The following is a 17878-nucleotide window of genomic DNA, read 5'->3' on the forward strand; positions in this document are numbered from 1 at the left end:
AAAAAAAAAAAAAAAAAGAATTACCTGGGGATCTTGTTAACATGTAGATTCGATTTAGTTTATCTGCGGTGGAAATTCTCAGCAGGAAGTCAAACCAGAATGAACCAGTAGGAAGCCCTACATGAAGCCACAACTTCCTTGGAAGCACAGACAGTATCATTCTTATTCAGTGACTATCCAACAAATACTGAGTATCTTTTATGTACCATAAAGAGCTCTGGTGGTATAGTAAGTAGTTTAGGCATTTGGATCCTAACTAGGTCAGTGGTTCAAATCCATCAGGCCGCTCCGTGGAAAAAAGATGAAGCAGTGGGCTTCTGTAAAGATTTACAGCCTTGGAAACCCAATGGGGGTTGCTGTGTGTCAGAACACTCAATGGCTGTGAGCCTGGCTTTTTGTGAGATTATGTAATATGCTTTATGCTTGCTCTCCACTAGCAGCTGCCCAATGGAGACCTGTGAATGCATGCCGTACCACGGAGTACTTTCCCATTCGTAATGCAAGCTGTTACTCCTCCAGTTTGTAACCACTAATCAGTCTTGTCCTGTTATCTGAATTTCTCACCAGTGTGTCACCAAGTGTTTGAGGGCAGAATCTACACATTTCACTTCTCTGTAGCCTATCACCTCCCACTGCAGACTAAATACATGGTAGATACTCAGCAGGTAGAGGATCACAGAGAAGAAGAAAACCAAAACCAAACTCACTGTCATCGAGTCGATCTGACTCACAGCGACCCCTCCGTGGGTTTCAGAGGCAGTATCTCTATCGAAGTAGACTGCCCAGTCTTGCTTCCCAGGAGTGGCTGGTGGGTTTGAACCACCAGCCTTCTGGTTAGCAGTCAAATGCCTTAGGCACCACGCTACCAGAGCTCCAGAGAATAACACAGATGCTAAATAATGTTTAGGAAGACTACCACTACTGCCGAGGTGCTTTCATTATATTTAAAGAACATAATTAAGCAAATCTTTTCTAGAGAGATAATTCTCAAGATATAAAAATTAAAGGATATCAGCAATAAAATTTCCCCTCTCTTACATGCTAATAATGTTTTTTTTTTTTATTGTTGTTGTTGTTGTTGCTATTGCTGAGGGATGAATTTTAGATCTAACTTGGAAAAATAAAGAAACCTAACAGACATATTTCATCTGCCAAAAAATTGCTTGAAATCAACGTCATAGTGTTAAGAACATATTACCAAGAAGGACGGATGGATATGGGGAACCCAGGGAGGAAGTGGGAATTGCAACTAATGTCACTAAACAACATGTGTATAAATTGTTGATGGAAGCTAATCTGCTCTGGAAACTTCCACTCAAATCACAGTTAAAAAAAAAAAGAGAAAGAGAAAAATAAAGAGTATATTACCAGTTAGCCCCAGATGCCTACTATCATGAGATTTTCAAAATTACTTCACTATTAAGATACAACTCTATGAAGTTCTATAATACTATCCTGAAGATCACAGTGTGATTTTAGATTTACAATGTCCTATAGTCAACAGGGAGCTCTGGTAGCACAGTGACTAAGGCACTTGACTGCTAATCAGAAGGCTGGCGGTTCAAACCCACCAGACACTCCTCGGAAGGATGATGGGGCAATCTACTTCCATAGTGATACTGCCTTGGAAACCCAAGGAGGGGGCACTATGAGTCAGGTCCGACTTGACGGCACATAACAACAACAACATAGTCAACAGTGCTATGAAATTACCAGTCTTTACCAATAATTCCTAGTCCTCAAAAATATCACTGCTTCTAGAAGAAAAGAAACAGCTGCCGAGATATGAAATCAGGATGGTGCATGTGTGCACGAACTTCGGTGGCATGCCAAATGCTCTAAATAATTAACTATAAGTGAGCCTGACTCTCAAACTGGCACACCCCAATCTTTACTACCAAAGCTACAGGCGGACCGGACATAAAATTACAGCGGCCACAGCTTGCCTCAGCAAGCCATGTTATGAGAGAGAGCGGAGGCCACCGCTGGCACGGGCTCCTTCCGTGCCCCTCACAGGAGGTGAGCATGACAGTTTCCATAAAGCGAATGGTCCGAGGACAGCGTCACCACAGCACACCATTGACCAAACTGTACCCGAGTACTGTCACCAGCAGTTCCGGAGCGATCAGCCGGACTGCTTTCTCCAGGACTGCCTGCCACCACATCCTCACCTGACTCCCAGCCTTCCCCTCACCACCGCCGTGGATTTCAAGCACATATGCAAACAAGTCTCCTTCCTGTCAGTTTTAAGATGCTCAGCTTCACAGAAAGTGTGGGACTCCCAATTCCCAGCCAAGCAAATAAAGTCATCGAGCAACTGAGGCGAAACCGTGTCTACGGATCCCTTCTGTCTGTATGGTCTTCCTCAGCCCAGTGCCTGCCCTCTCCTCTGCCAGGCAGACTCTGACCTCCATGCCCTCCACAACGCCTGAGAGGCTCTTTTACAGGCTTCGCCCCCTCTGAAACATACATTTTCAGGCAATTCCAAAAGCATCATTCTACTTTCTAATCCTAGTGCTAATTTCATTCCACAAACTTTTTTTTTTCAATTTTTAGAAAAATTTAATCTCTTAATCCCTTCCCTGTCTTAATAAGTAAATAAATGTACAGTCGGTTAGTCTTAGGGCAAATGTGTTTCTCTCTAGACATTTACAATTCCTCATGTGGTCGCAGTCTCTTGTGTCTCTAAGGTCAACCCCCTGCTGAGAATTCACCTTACACTCAATCAGAACCCACATTTGACCAAGATTCCCAAGCGATTCTTATGAAGACGTCAGCATGACCTAGAGAGAAACACGAATCACCCAGGGATCCTGTTAAAATGCAGGTCCAGACTCAGTGTATTTGGGGTGGAACTGCATATTTTTCAGCTGGGGTCAAAGCGGAATGAACTAGTATGGAACTGCATATTTCTCAGCTGCGGTCAAAGCGGAATGAACTAGTATAAAGCCCTGGTTTGTCCTCTCTTCCCTTTTAAAGTCCAAGCCCTTAAGTCTAAAGATTCATTCTCCTACTTGCTTTACAGAACTATACACTGTGTCAATTCTGTAAAACGGGAACTGACCGATTCCTCATTTCTGAGGACTGTCACTACATTATACCCAAGGACTCTCCACACTGCAATGTTATGTCACTATTTCTTCACTTACAGCTGTACCCACCACCACACTCAAGGGAACTTGGGAATCCCTGAACCACCACCTAAGGAAATTGTTCCTGATCCCTTTGATGGTCGCCTTTATAGGATCACAATGCCAGAGCATACTGAAAGCTCTAGTTGTTATGTGCCGTCGAGTGGGAACCGACTCATAGCGCCCCCGCCTTAGGTTTCAGAAGCAGTATCACTATGGAAGTAGACTGTCCCATTTTCCTTCCGAGAAAGCTAGGAATTTACAAACACAACAGTAATGGAATGATTATGATTCTAACTTTCTCCACATTACTGCAGATGTACTTTTCCAAATAAGAATATCTGATCTCTAAACACCAACTCTTGGCAAACCAAGCAGCTGTGGGCCAAGGGCAGTTTTGGAGCTGCACTTACTACCGTGGGGTGAACATGCTGACAGCCCGTTAGGCAAGCAACATCAGCCAGCTACTCTGAAGAGCCATTATGTTTTACAAACATCAAATACACACAGATTAAAATCTCCCTAAGTAAACATGGACAAGATAGAGCAAAACCACTTCAAAAGAGCTAGGTAACCTTCTGTGGTGTGCAAAGCAATGATTTGCATTTTAGAGGATAAAAAAATAGCATACCATCAAACCCAGCTGGTGTATTTTATTCTAGAAACTTATGAAACTAAAAATTGTAAGAAAATGTAATACCACATATAATGTCAATTTGCTAGCATTATGCCAGAAATTGTATTTCTACAAAGCTCGAGATTTTCTCAGTCCTGTATGTGGTGCAAATCCATGAGGCAATAATGAGAAGTTGGGTGACATGAATGCACACATTTCTTAGCGTTTTAAAAAGCTTTTCAACTTTGCTCTGAAACAATCAGGTGAAAGGGGTACGGTAAATTATGAAAAACTTATAGCAATTATAGTAAGAGTAATAGCCACTAGGACTTTCAATGCTGAAAATATCCAATGAAAAGACTCTTGAAAAAGGACTGCAGATTTTCTTGTTAATCATCATCTATGCCCAGCCAAAGTACTTTTCCATTAGTGGAGCATGAGGCAGCCTCCACTTAAATACGGAGTGTAACCCGTGACAGGTTCATTATAAACACCTAACAAGATCTCACTGAGCTGAAAGGCCGATGAGGAACAATCTGAACTAATGAATGATATGAAGGAAGGAAGGAGGGAGGACGGGAAGAAAGCGAATGGATGGAGAGGTGGAAGGGAAGGACTGTTCGCAAGTGTGTACAATAGTTTCAACAGCATGTTTCAAATGTTTGGTCCTATATGATCTGTTCTAATAAAATAAAAGGAGTGTTTAGTATTAGTATTCCTAAAACAACTTCTTATTTTAAATAAACTAAATCTGTCACCTACAACCTCATTAGATCATTTTCTATCCTTAGCAAACTTCTTCTTATACACATAAGGCATGGAAAATATTCTTCAGCATTTTTCAAGTCAAATTAAGAGATTCCAAATAAGTAAAAACAAAATAAATAGTATTTTATCATTCTGGGCATCTGCCCAAAAGAGAGCAATCAATCATTTGGAAAATAGGAACCACGTGTACTTTCTCTGGAGAAGGACTATAAGCCTGACTGAGCGATAAGCACAATAAAACGTAGAAAGGCTAAGGAGAAACGGGTACCCTCAGGTATGGAAATTCCAACACTGTCAAAAGGGTGTGGAGGCAGCACCTGACCTCCTCTAATGTCACAAGGGGAGAGGAGGACCAAGACCAACAGCCTAAGGCTGATTCCCATCAGGTGGAGGTCAGACACGCTGCCACCTTCCAACCTTTTTACTAATTCTGACACCTACTATCCCTCTCACGACACTCTCTACTTCTCTGCCGAGTTTGATCATTTGCTGCAATGGCCACACAGAACTCTCATACAATACTCACAATTATGAGGTTTATTAAGGAATCATCAGGTTACAATTCAGAATCAGAAACAACTCAGGACACAGTTCTTCGATCAGGGCAGCTTCTCAGCTGGGCCCCAGGCATGCTTCTCTTGGCCCTGAGGCCCCTTGGCCTCTGTCCTACTCAAGCAAACGTTACAAAACTCTTTTAGCTCTGCCACTAGGTGCCTAGCAAGCATCTGGCCTGAAGGTACCCAACCTTCTCACCCCAGGGGCCAGGAAGCCCACCACTCTGCATCATGGCGGCTTCCGGGTGCTGCTGCCTGCACTGCCGCTGCTTCTCGCCATCTCAGCAAAGGGTTACCCCTCTCTCTGTCTCCTGGGTTGAGGAAGCACATTCAGCACAGGGATCTCGGGTCCAAAGGACGCACTCCACTCCTGGCTCTTCTTTCTCGATGGTAGCGAGACCCCCTTTTCTGCCTCTAGGATGGCTCGTTTCAAGTCTCCAAACCCAACCCAACCAAACCCATTACCATGAGTCGAATCCAACTCATAGCGACCCCCACTGGGTTTCCAAGGCTGTAAATCTTGATGGAAATAGATGGTCTCACCTTTGTCCCACAGAGGAGCTGGTGGGTTAGCAGCCAAATGCCCTACGCTCTACACTACGAGTTCCTTCTTTTTAAGCCTCTTATGTTGTTGTTGTTGTTATGTGCCCAGTCGTCTCCAACTCATAGCGACCCCTCCTTGGGTTTCCAAGGCAGATGTCAAAATTGACCAATCCCTGCATTAGGGTTCTATATACCTAATCTCCATGGAGGGTGTCATGTACCTTATTTACATTATTAACAAGCTATCCAATGCTATTGGTGGGCCACAAGCACCCCATATTTGCATAGTCCCACCCAGTCATCTGGCGAGAGTCACAAAAAGCATGGCTAGAGAGCCATATTAAGTGATTCACTGCACCACAGACACAAATGAAATGCTTTAAATATGAAGAAAACACTACAAATACAAAAAGAAGCCAATATGGTTCAAAGCATTTGTTTTAAGTATCAATACTATTTGTATTTCTGAAACCTATCTGTGTTTTAGTAATGTTTAGTAATGTTTTAGAGCAGCTGTTTGGAGGATCATCATTAAAAGAGGCCAAGACTTTGATTAAAAGGTATGGTGTTGCTGCATGCCACAGAGTAGCTGCCAACTTAGAGAGACCCTGTAAGAAAAGAGCAGAACTGTCCCCCAGGGTTTCCTAGGCTGTATTATCAACAGGAACACACCACCAGGTCTTTCTCCCACAGTCCTACTAGGGAGGCGGAGCACAGCTGGTCTGAACCACCAAACTTTCAGTTAGCAGCCAAGTGTTTATCCACTGCACCACCAAGGCAGATTGCATTATTTTTCCAAAACTGGAGCCGTCCCTTCCTATCCCATTAACATCAGGCTTGGCCGTGTGCCTGGGGAACTTCCCACTGAAGGGTGGTATTACTCATCCATCATTTCAGCTTGGCAGGGAATGGCTAGGCCCAGAAAGCCTTAGATAGGAGCTACTCCAGCATGGGAGCTGGAGGGAAGAAAAGAGCAATGCCACATAGACTGGCTCACAAAGGACAGGCCACACAAGCAAGCAAGAAACCTCTACTGTAGTCAGCCAGTGGGATCTCTCATGTCTTTTGTTACTGCAGCCTAACTGAGCCTCACCTAACTGGTGACAGAGACCGCTGCAATACCCCACAGCATCTGAAAGTAGATCAGTGAGAGTCAAAATAAGGACAATGGGATAGACTGCAGGAATATCTAGAAGCTGGGGAGAGGGAGGAGGAGAGAAGCGTGATTTAGCTGGGTACAAAATTATTAAAATAAAATATTTATTAATTAACAAGTAACAATTACATGCCAAGCAGTAGAGATACAAAAACACTGAAGGTATAGATGCCAATGCCTTTAAGGATATCTTCAATAGAAGTGGCACAAATGCATAATTACTCCTTATTACTCCTTTCTATTTTTAAGTACTATGATATCTACTTCAGTCAAATTTTCAAGTCACTGGTCTGTAATTATCTACACCACCTTTTAATTAAAGTATAACATACATGTAGAAGAGTGCACAAATTAAGTACACAGCTCAATGGATTTTTTCAGCCTGGCATTTGAGAAAACATGAAAGAGAGCAGGACTTGGGAAGGATAAGAATTCCATTTTCTCATAAATGTTACATAAATAGTGTCATATAAATACAGCAACAGCAACAACAACAACAAAAATTCTACAAGCCTACATGAGTAACAGTACTCAGAAGGAGGGAAATAACCTACTTGTGCGTGCTCAAGCCATCCATGGCTACACTTCTACAAATCTGAACACTTGAAGAAGGGAACAAGAAACTAAAACATTCATAGTTTTCTGCTGAGAGTCAAGGTTTGAAAGAATCTGATGTCACATCAGAAAAACAAACACGAAAAGGAAAAACTCAGGGAAGGCAGTCTATTACATGGAAATAGGATTAGATAAATTGGATATGCACCCAAGGAATTGAATTAAGGCAAAGAAATGAATGTTACAGGGAGACAGACTGCTGTTCAGTGTAAGATGTTCTAACAATGGCCACTCTCTGAAGATGAAAACAACTCCTTTATGTTCATGGAACCAGAAGTATCAAGCAAAGCATGAATACTCTAGAACAGGATTCCAGAATTAGGCAAACAGACTAAGTGATTCCTTTAATGCTGTGTGTGACTCTGAAAATAGTAACATCAGTACTCAAATTAGTGCCTAAGGCACTTGACTGCTAACCAGAAGGCTGGCGGTTCAAACCCACCAGTCACTCCTTGGAAGGAAGATAGGGCAATCTACTTCCGTAGAGATACCTCCTTGGAAACCCAAAGAGGGGTCGCTATGAGTCAGGTCTGACTGACAGCACGTAACAACAACAACACAACCATTTGTTGAGTCGTTATAATGAGAAAGGTACTGTGCTGAACAAAACAACTCTTCACCATTTTATAGGTGAAGAGACAGGCTCAGGGAGATTAAGGCACTGACCCAAGACACACAGTTAAGTGGCAAAACTGAGATCCAACAAACCTCCTGTCTCTGAAGACAGCAAAGAAATGGACTTCTAGAAATACGTGTCCTGGTAGGATATACAAAATTAAAGCCAAAGCCAAGTATGTTAGCTTCTGCCTGATACCTTTATGAAAAATGCTCAAGTAGTAGTGAGTTATTTTTTATTTTTGTTTTTAAGCAGATAGATGACACTGGCTAGATACATGCCATATAGTTTATGCAAATAATGGGGCATTATAGGAAGAATATACAAGGAGCTCTGGTGGCACAGTGCCTAAGTCATTTAACTGCTAACCAAAAGGTTGGCAGTAAAAACCCACCAGCCGCTCTGTGAAAGGAAGACGGGGGCGGGGGGGGGGGCAATCTACTTCTGTAAAGATTTACTGCCTTGGAAACCCAATGGGGGTCACTATGAGTCCAAATCAACTCGGCGGCAGTGAGTTTGGTTTTGAGTTATAGGAAGAAGGAGCAAATCAATGATGATGAAACTATCTGAAGTCTTATTATTTTAGAATTTTAAATATTCTACATAGTATCAACATAACATACATGAGTTCATCACTAATCAATAGCAAAGAGAAATTATTTTGTGTGAAGTTTATGATGTTACCTTAATTTCTGCAATTACAGTCTGTTTAATAAGTCACTGCAGGGACGCAACATTCTATACACACTAATAATCACTGCCTTTTGGAAAAAAGATCGATTTATACAATCCCTGCTTAGCTATAAGGGAGCGTACTTTTCAAGGCAGTAAATGGAATTTCCTTTTGATCACACATATCCTTTTGGAAGAAGGGGGGGAGGAGAGCAGACTTGTAAAGCTTTGTTCATATGCAAGTTTAAAAAAAAGAAAAAAAAGGTTCAGGAAGTACAAACACACCTTCAAGTCATACATTCCCTGAAAATCTATTTCAATGATCTTGTTTCTAGCTTTCACGTCAGAAACTCAAAACCATCCATGATGGAAAAACAAGTTTTTCTTCTCTGAATAGAAATGGAAAGGCATAAAAGAAGACTGCTGGAAATACCATGGCAATTTGTATCTCAAAAAATTTAGGTTAAGAACAGATAAATAAATTACAGCAAATGGTCCAAGCTATGGAAAAACAAGATGGCAGCCAAGTGCCATGTACTGGGCAATCCAGTTTCTGTTGACAAGAAAGGGAACTTCGAACAAGCATTTTTAATTCTTCCCTGACCCATGAGCAGTAATTTTCAGTCACAAAAAACAGTTTGGTAAAAAGGAAAAGGGTTACTACAATTTTCAAATGAATCTCCATTCATACTAATCGTAAGAAAGGAGTTAAAAAGTTTAATTACTTTCTAAAAGAAATGCTGTTTAATTTGTTCCAAAGCAAACTCTTAGCACAGTATTTGAATAGTGATTCCGGGACTATTTTAATGAATTTTTTTTTTTTTTTCACTGAAAAATTAAACTTAAATGAAATTAATAAAATGTAAAGGAATACAAACCAAACTACACAAGATAAAAAACGACTAGGGGGCAGGAATATTAATCATTAAACATTAACAATATGCCAGGTATTAATTGGGGACACATTACATACAATATCTAACGAAAACTCAAGGTGAACAGCATCCTATACTTAGTTTATAGAGCAGTAAGGCAGGCTTGGTGAGGGCAGGGTAACTGACCACGTGACTCTGGAGTCAAGCCAAAGTGTAAGCCAAAGTTCTCTGGAGTTCTCCAAAGACAGACCGCAAGCCCCTTCAGTAGCCTCCATAGTTTTGTTTACACAATTGTTTATAATTGTTATAAAACAATAACTCAATCTGATCTAGGCTTAAGCTTTTATCACAAATCCTAAATAAGTCCAGAATAAATTATTTCTTGCATTTCTCCTCGTTTCCAGTTTTTCTGTTGTAGTTTTCTCCCCCAAAACAAAGAAACTAGCCCCAATCAAAAGATGAAAGACTGAAAAGGTGGCAATTCATACACAGATTCATTAATATTTTTCTAAATCAGAATAAATCATGTTATATGAAAGTAACATACTGAGTTACAATTTTTAAAAATACAATTTTAAAAAGTTCGTTCAACGAAAGACCGGCCATGAGCTGAACATTTCCATTAGGTGGATGCACTCCTTGGAGAGATCAGTCACGGGAAAACAGAAGGGCTGTGCATGCATGGGGTGATAGTCCAGGCGGAAGGAGTACACGGAGGAAGGACACAGGGAAGAGGTGACTATGGGGAGGAAGTGGGAAGAGAGCTGCTGCATTGTGGGAAATTGCAGTCAATGTATGAGACAAAGTGTATGTGAACTGCTATACGGAAAATTAATTTGCTCTGTAAACTGTCACCCAAATAACAATAAAAAAATTCTTAAAAAAAAATTTGATCTATATACATCAAAAATTTTTAGGAAAAAATGTCTCTGAAGGTCCATTAATTACTATACTGATAGAAAAACTTTATTCTGTCCACATTTTCCTGAAGGGAGTTTGTGTGCACTTGTGTGTTTTACTTTTATTTTGAGGTGGGAGAAAGAATTAAATATTTAGAGTACTTAATTCTTCAAATAAAACTCAAAGCTTCCATAGTGTGTTTAACAGGCTGCCTTAGTGACAGATGGTCTTCTAGGTCTCGTCACAGGGGTAGGAACCGAAGTTCAGAATGGGAAAGGTCTTTCTGGGTGACTTAAAACCTGGTCACTTATCAGCTATAGCTTAGGAACCCTACGTGTATTACTTAGTAATATAACCCAGACTGCCTTAAGCACTACCTACAGACTCAGAAAGAGGCAGGCAAAAGAGTCTGTGCTACAGAAGCTTTTAGCTCATCTGCTCTGCCTCATCTCCTGGCATCCCTCCGAGATCCTGCAGATGTGGTTCCACCACGATAAAGCAAACACCGCAAGACACTCAGTCACACGACTCTTTTGGCTTCCCAGTGCACATAAAAGTTTTAAGTCTGAAATATTTTGAGAATTACCAAAAATGCTGACACAAAGACACCAAGTGGGCACATGCTATTGAAAAAATGACACCAACAGATTTCCTCAACACAGGATTGCCACAAATCTCAATTTTTTGTAACACACAACCATCCACAAAGTGCACTGAAGAGCAGCACAGTAAAGCAAAGCACGCCTGTGGTTTTCCCCATGAAAACACCACTCATGTAGTTATGCCGGAAAGCAGGGAGGTATTCACACAATGCTAGGGTTCCCACCAAACCCAGGAGCCATCAGCAAAGGGCTTCCCCTAACAAATCGGGAAGAAGTGAAGCATGAAAGTAGACGACAGTAATGAATTACAACCCATTCAACAAAATGGGAACCCACGAGCCCAAATGAAGTGCAAAACTAACTCCAAGAAATGGGGACAAATGGAAAGCTTCTCCCTACAAGAGAATGCCAATCGATAAAAAGAAAATGGCAGCATTAGAAAATTAACATCATAGCCACAGCAGTCCTAATTCATTTAGGCAAGGATCACAAATAGAGGCTAAAATGAGTGAGAATTTGATGAGAAACAAGTAATTACAGAGTCTCAATGTATCTGGCCACAAATTACTTATTAATAGCAAAGTGAAAATTTACAAAGATTATAGCTAATAAATTGTTAGTATACACTGGAGATCCCTGGCAGAACACCCCCTCAACCAAGTGATCAACGTGAACTCAGTAAGAATGGGACACTGGCATCGTGTACATCCTGTTACGATACAGTGAGGAGGACTCCACATCACTTCTAGGGTATCCCCACTAGGAAGCACACCCTGGATTTCCTCATGAAGAATCTATCTGAGACTATGGGACATTATATAAAACATATGCCCTGAACATATCAAAATGTCAAGGTCAAGAAAGAAAAAGAAACAGTGCTCACTTTTAAAGAGCATTCTGACTACACTTCTTCCAAGAAAACTTTCTTTGTTCTTTTGGCAGTCCATGGTATATTCAATATTCTTCACCAGCATCATGATTCAAAGGTATCAATTCTTTGATCTTCCTTACTCACTACCCAGCTTTCACATGCAGATGAGGCACCTGAAAATACCATGGCTTGGGTCAGGTGCACCTTGGTCCTCAAGGTGACATGTTTGCTTTAGAACACTTTGAAGAGATCTTTTGCACAGAGAGGTCCACAAGAGGTCCAGACAACAAAGATAAACACTTTTACATATGCCACATTTTGTTATCAGGGATAACAAACATTAATCTATGAGTAAATAGATGGGTAAACAGGCTGAATGCCTATGTCTAGGCAAAAGGGAATATATCCATGACCAATATAAGGCTAGCAGACACTATTTCTACATAAGTTATTTGTATGTGAGGTAAGAATGTCCATACAACTAGAATGGGAGCAAAGTTATGATAACTTCTTAGGCACAGTCAACCACCCTGATGGAGCGAGTTGTTGGACCTGTGGACTTGGGACCACAGTCCAAGAGGACATCAAGCTCAAGTGGCATAATATACTATACAAAAAATACTGCTCTACATCCTAGTTTGATGATTAGTGACTGTGTTCTTAAAAGTTTGCAAGCAGCCATCTAGATGTTACAATGATTCACTCCTTGTCCAGAGAAAAGAAGAATGAAGAAAACCAAAGACACATGGAAACAATCAGTCCAAGGACTAGTGGACCATGGAACCTCAGCCTATATGACCATGAGACCAGAAGAACTACATGGTGCCCAGCTACCACTGTCGACCACTTGGAGGCAGACTGACACAGGAGATCCTGATCCTGGATAGAGCAGGAGAATGATGTGGAACACAACTCAGAATCATTTAAAAAAAACCAAAAAGACCAGGTTTACTGGTCTGATAAGAGACTGGTGAGATGCTCAGCACCAGGGCCCCTCGTTACCCTTCAGGTCTGGAACTGAACTCACTCCCATGGCTCCCAGACAAACGATATACCAGGTAGATACACTGCTTAGAACGATCAAACATGGAAGAACAGAAGGGCAGTATTTGCACAGTGGGACAGCTCAGGGGACAGGAATGCATAGGAAAGAAGGACACAGGGAAAAGGTTCATTACAAGGAGGACGTGGGAAGAGAGCTGTTACACTGTGGGGAATTACAGTCAATGGCATGACACAAAGTGCATGTGAACTGCTGTATAGAAAATGAATTTGCTCTGTAAACTTTCACCCAAATCACAATTTTAAAAAATAAAAGAAGAGGTCTTTTGTAGCAGATTTGCCCAATGCATGTCCTAATTATCCTGTGGCTACATGAAAGGATGTAGCATCTACAACAGGAAAGTTATACTGAGAAACTTAGGGGTAAAAAAGAGCATCAACTTTTGAGTCTGCAAATTATTCTCAAAAGGGTCAAGGAGTAAGTGTTTTTCAAAAGCACCCACATACACATATAAGCACACAAACACAGAGAGGGCGAGGAAGAGCGCGCACATACACACGATCAGCTGGGAAAGAAAAACTGTGGATGCATCTGGGTGAAAGGACACATGAGAGTTCCTTGTACTATTTCTGGAACTTTTCTTCAAGTTGTCAAATCACATCAATGAAAGAGCAACGGGCTTTTATAGAGTTTCATTTTTACAACAGCAACAAATCACAATGTGTGAGGATTACAGAAAGCTCTGAGGACCAGCAGCACCCTTGGTGTTTGGGAACAACTGACAGACCCTCCCCCTCTTACCTTTCTAACAGATTGTGGATCGCTTTGAAGAGCAGCGTCCTACATTCATAGGAAAGGCCATTTTCCCAGAGTCCTTCCTCCACAACTGAAACAAACAAACAACACAAAAAGAACCAGTCAGCAGGACATCCAGATACAAATTCAAAACACTTCTAACGCATTTTTCTAATAAATGGTAAAGTCTGGAAATGGCATGCAATTACTTTGTTTGCTTACTTAATTCAAGTAATTTAGAAATAGAAAATATGTCACATGCAATTCTCTGACAAGGAAAACAGTCTACTTAAGATTTCATTGGTCATTATTATTGTTGCTGTTTAATGATAAAATCGTCATTTAAAAAGTGAGAGTAAAAAAAACTTTCTAAAGTTAATGGGCTAATTTAAATAACTTAAATGATGTCACACTGAAATGGAGAAAAGGCATTAAATGCTCGTCTAAAGTCATAAAATACTTATGTAGAGAAGATGATTAACGTGTTGACTTGAACTGATGAGACATGTATTCTCTTCAGATAAAGGTCTTTCCAACCTGATCTTTCAAAGCTGAAAATCACTTGGATTCTCAAATTACTCTGTCTGCAGAACAATGTCACACAGACTAAGTTTCTTAGATTTCTTTTTCAAGGTAACAAGAACGTCACAAGTTAACACCACAGTTATATGTACTTTCATAGAGAAAATTAAAATATATCTGAGTTACACAAATTTCTTTAAATTTTTTGAAGGCCATATCTAACTATGCTTTTTCTGTTTTGAAGACATGCTTTTACGGAGATTGTCAGAAAATTAAATCGTGATATTACATCAAATTTAGTTCCTGAATTCACAATTTCACTAGTGTTTGAGATTTTGGAAAATAAATATATTTGCCTTTGGAATATGTTATTATAATGTTGAGTCTCAAGTAACTCTACCACCAAGAGAATCCAACAGACTAACAATGCCCCACGTGGTCCAAAAATTCTTTTTATTTTCATGTATATCTAAATAGATATAAAACACCCTAGAAAAGATAGTTAATTTCCTTCTAAATTATATTAGTTTAATTCAAGGTAGCCAAAAATTAGAAGGATGAAGGCAACATCTGTAGAAGAAAATTTCCTTTCTCTTTTCTTTGTTATCTTAACAGCAACACTCATCTGGGAACATTTTGACAGCAGATTAAAACAGATGTTAAATCCACAAAGCAACCCTCCCCTCCTTTTTTAATGCTTTTGCCACATCAATAGTCACTGTACAATGCATCTCCATATTCCCCATTCAGAAAGAATTCTTAAAAGTGTCTTTATATGCATGGCTTTTGTATCTACAGGCTTGGGGTTGGTTTGCTTCATGATACAGCTGGGTAAGTATTTCATTTCCTGATATGTCAGACAAGTTTTCATTTTCTGCACATGTGATTAAATCCTGATTTACTGATTCATCCCAAAGTAACCACAGTCACAGATATTTTGTTAGTTAGAGCTAGAGAAATTAAAATAAGCAAACAAATACTCCTGCTACCTAGCTGATCTCTATTCAAGATGAAACCTTGAAAAGTTTTCTACAATTTTCTGAAGGTGCCATTAATCTCTATGCACACATATTTCTCTCTTGGAGAGAGCTTTTCCTATGGGATCAAGAGGTCTAACCTTCCAATTACAGGAATACTCCATAACCATTTGCGTCTCTTCCCTAATGTGCTCCAGTGATCGAAGACACCACCAGTTGTAAGATGCACCATTATGAAAACAAGAACAGTGTATGAGTCAAGAGAACGCCTATGCTAAGCCAGTGTACAGTGAGTGTGGACTTTGAGCCAAAGGATATGGTGCATGTTTGGTTAACCATCGTTAACAAATTATTAGAGGCAAAAAACAGTTTGAGCAACAAAAGAACACAGACTAAATAATCCTCCCCAATAGCCTAATATTAGTTAAATCATGTACTTCATATTAAACACTGAAAATACAAATGTAACATAATAAAAAAAATTTTTAGGAATTTCTTAAATACTGAGAATTCTCTTTTTAAAGAAATACCTTTATAATATTACTTTTAAATATGGTAATTTTCATAGCTCTCTTTATAGTAGATAAATATTTTTAAAAAAAACACTGCCATCAAGTCGATCCCAACTCTTACAATCCTTTAGGACAAGACAAAACCACCCCGTAGGGTTTCCAATGCTGTAAATCTTTACAGAAGCAGACTGACTCATCTTTCTTCCATCAAGTAGCTAGTGGGTTCGAACCACTGACCTATAAATTAGCAGCCAAATGCCTTAATCACTGCACAATCTAAGCTCCTTGGTAAATACATAGCACTATGTAAGTTGTGCTCTGGTAGCATAGTGCCTAAGGCACTTGACTGCTAACCAGAAGCCTGGTGGTTCAAACCCACCAGCCACTCCTTGGAAGGAAGACTGGCCAATCTACTTCCACAGTGATACCACCTCGGAAACCCAATGAGGGGTCACTATGAGTCAGTTCTGACTCAATGGCACATAACAACAACAAACAACATGTAAATTTAGGTGCCAATTTAATAGAAAATAGGGAAGAATTACATGACTTAAAACAGAAATGATTCCATTAAACTTCTAATGTTTAAGAAAAATATACTAAAAAGTTAAAACAATAGTAATTTATGAATTACCTTGTAACTTAACAGGTACATCATCATTAGTAATTATAAAAGGATAGTGTTTGGACTTCGTGAAATTTCATGAATTTTACAGACTATACTGAAGATTTGAGAGCAGTCAATAATTTATCACAACTCGACACCTGTAACCAACAGTTGATCACATATTATCAGTTTTGGCTATAAATTTAAAGAGAATGGATTAATTTGTTAACTCTTTTAATTTACTGTCTAAAGTTTAAAAAAATTACTGCTTAGGAAACCTTATGGGGCAGCTCTACTCTATTCTATAGGGTCACTTTGAGTCAAAATGGACTCAACAGCACAGAAAAATAACAGTAAATATAAGGTCCCCTTGTAGTGCAATGGTTAGTGCTAAGCTACTAACCAAAAAGTTGGCAGTTCAAACCCACCCAAAGGCTCTGTGAGAGAAAGACCAAGAAAACCATTAGTGCAGTTCTACTATGTCACATGAGTGACTAATACAGCAAGAACATGAAATATACATACCAGTTTGCTTCTCTGACCATAAAAATCAGACCACCCTTTATTTCTTATCTACTTCATACTCAGAATTTCCAGAAGTGATAAAATACATAGAATAAGTAAAATACAATAAAACAATGTATGCTCTTAGTGGTGCAGTGGATAAGTGATCAGGTCAAATCCACCGAGCATGGGAGAAAGATGTGGCAGTTTGCTTCTGTAAAGATTTGCGGCCTCAGAGACCCTACGAAGCATTTCTACTGTCTTATAAGATGCTATGAGTTAGAACCAAGAGGACAGCAGTGTTTTTGGTTTGGGGATGTTTTAAAACAAATGTCTAAAATCCCAAAATGAGCAAAGTCTACATTGGTATTTTCAAAACCTCCAACATTACTGACCAACAGTTTCTCCCTGTGTTACATCTCAAGCTCCAGGCTAGGAACAAGGAATGAAAAGTTAATGCCGTCAAAGGCCAATCTAGACATGAAAACCACTGTGAGGCAAAAATTACACTGAATACTTAGCAGAAGATCTACAAAACATTTTATTTTAAAAAGAATCTTAACATACTGAAACGGGGTAAAGGACACCTACCCAGCATTCCCTTTAGTCACTGTGGTAGTCAGTATGTGTGTCAACTTGGCTGGGCCTGGTTGAGTGGCTGGGCAGCTAGGTGGATGTAGTATTCCCCATGATGAGACTGGTAATCAACTCCATGGTGGAATCTACTGTGAACAGCTGTGTAGCTGCCTCAAGAACGTGGTTTGCTTCCCGTATGTAAGCAGCACCTTTGGGAATGGTCTCTAGCCTATGGCACGCTTGGACCCTGCATGTAGCCGTGCCGTTGTTCAGCAGCCTGCCATGCTCTGCCGACCTTGGGACTCTCAAGAGACTTGAATTAATGGCCCACCGTGTGGTTTGGTAACATCGGGACTGTGCCTTCTTACTTGTCAGCCTTGGGTTTGTCAGTCTCAGCAGCCAGCAGCTGTCTGAGTGAAGAAAAGCCTCTAGCTCCAGTGGGCCGGGAGCAGGAAGCAGCGCT

General features: G+C 40.2%; 1 protein-coding gene across 1 annotated transcript in view; it reads right to left on the reverse strand.

Moving 5' to 3' along the window:
• Positions 1-17878, reverse strand: part of MED13L (mediator complex subunit 13L) — a 314961-nt gene that overhangs the window by 142905 nt on the left and 154178 nt on the right. The window contains exon 3 of the mRNA XM_042780578.1: positions 13724-13808. Coding sequence (XP_042636512.1) covers positions 13724-13808 — 85 coding nt within the window. The remainder of the gene's footprint in view (positions 1-13723; positions 13809-17878) is intronic.

The sequence above is a fragment of the Orycteropus afer genome, unplaced genomic scaffold (assembly GCF_000298275.1).
Source record: "Orycteropus afer afer isolate SDZICR_OR568_19922 unplaced genomic scaffold, OryAfe1.0 scaffold00048, whole genome shotgun sequence".
Classification (NCBI taxonomy): Eukaryota; Metazoa; Chordata; class Mammalia; order Tubulidentata; family Orycteropodidae; genus Orycteropus; species Orycteropus afer.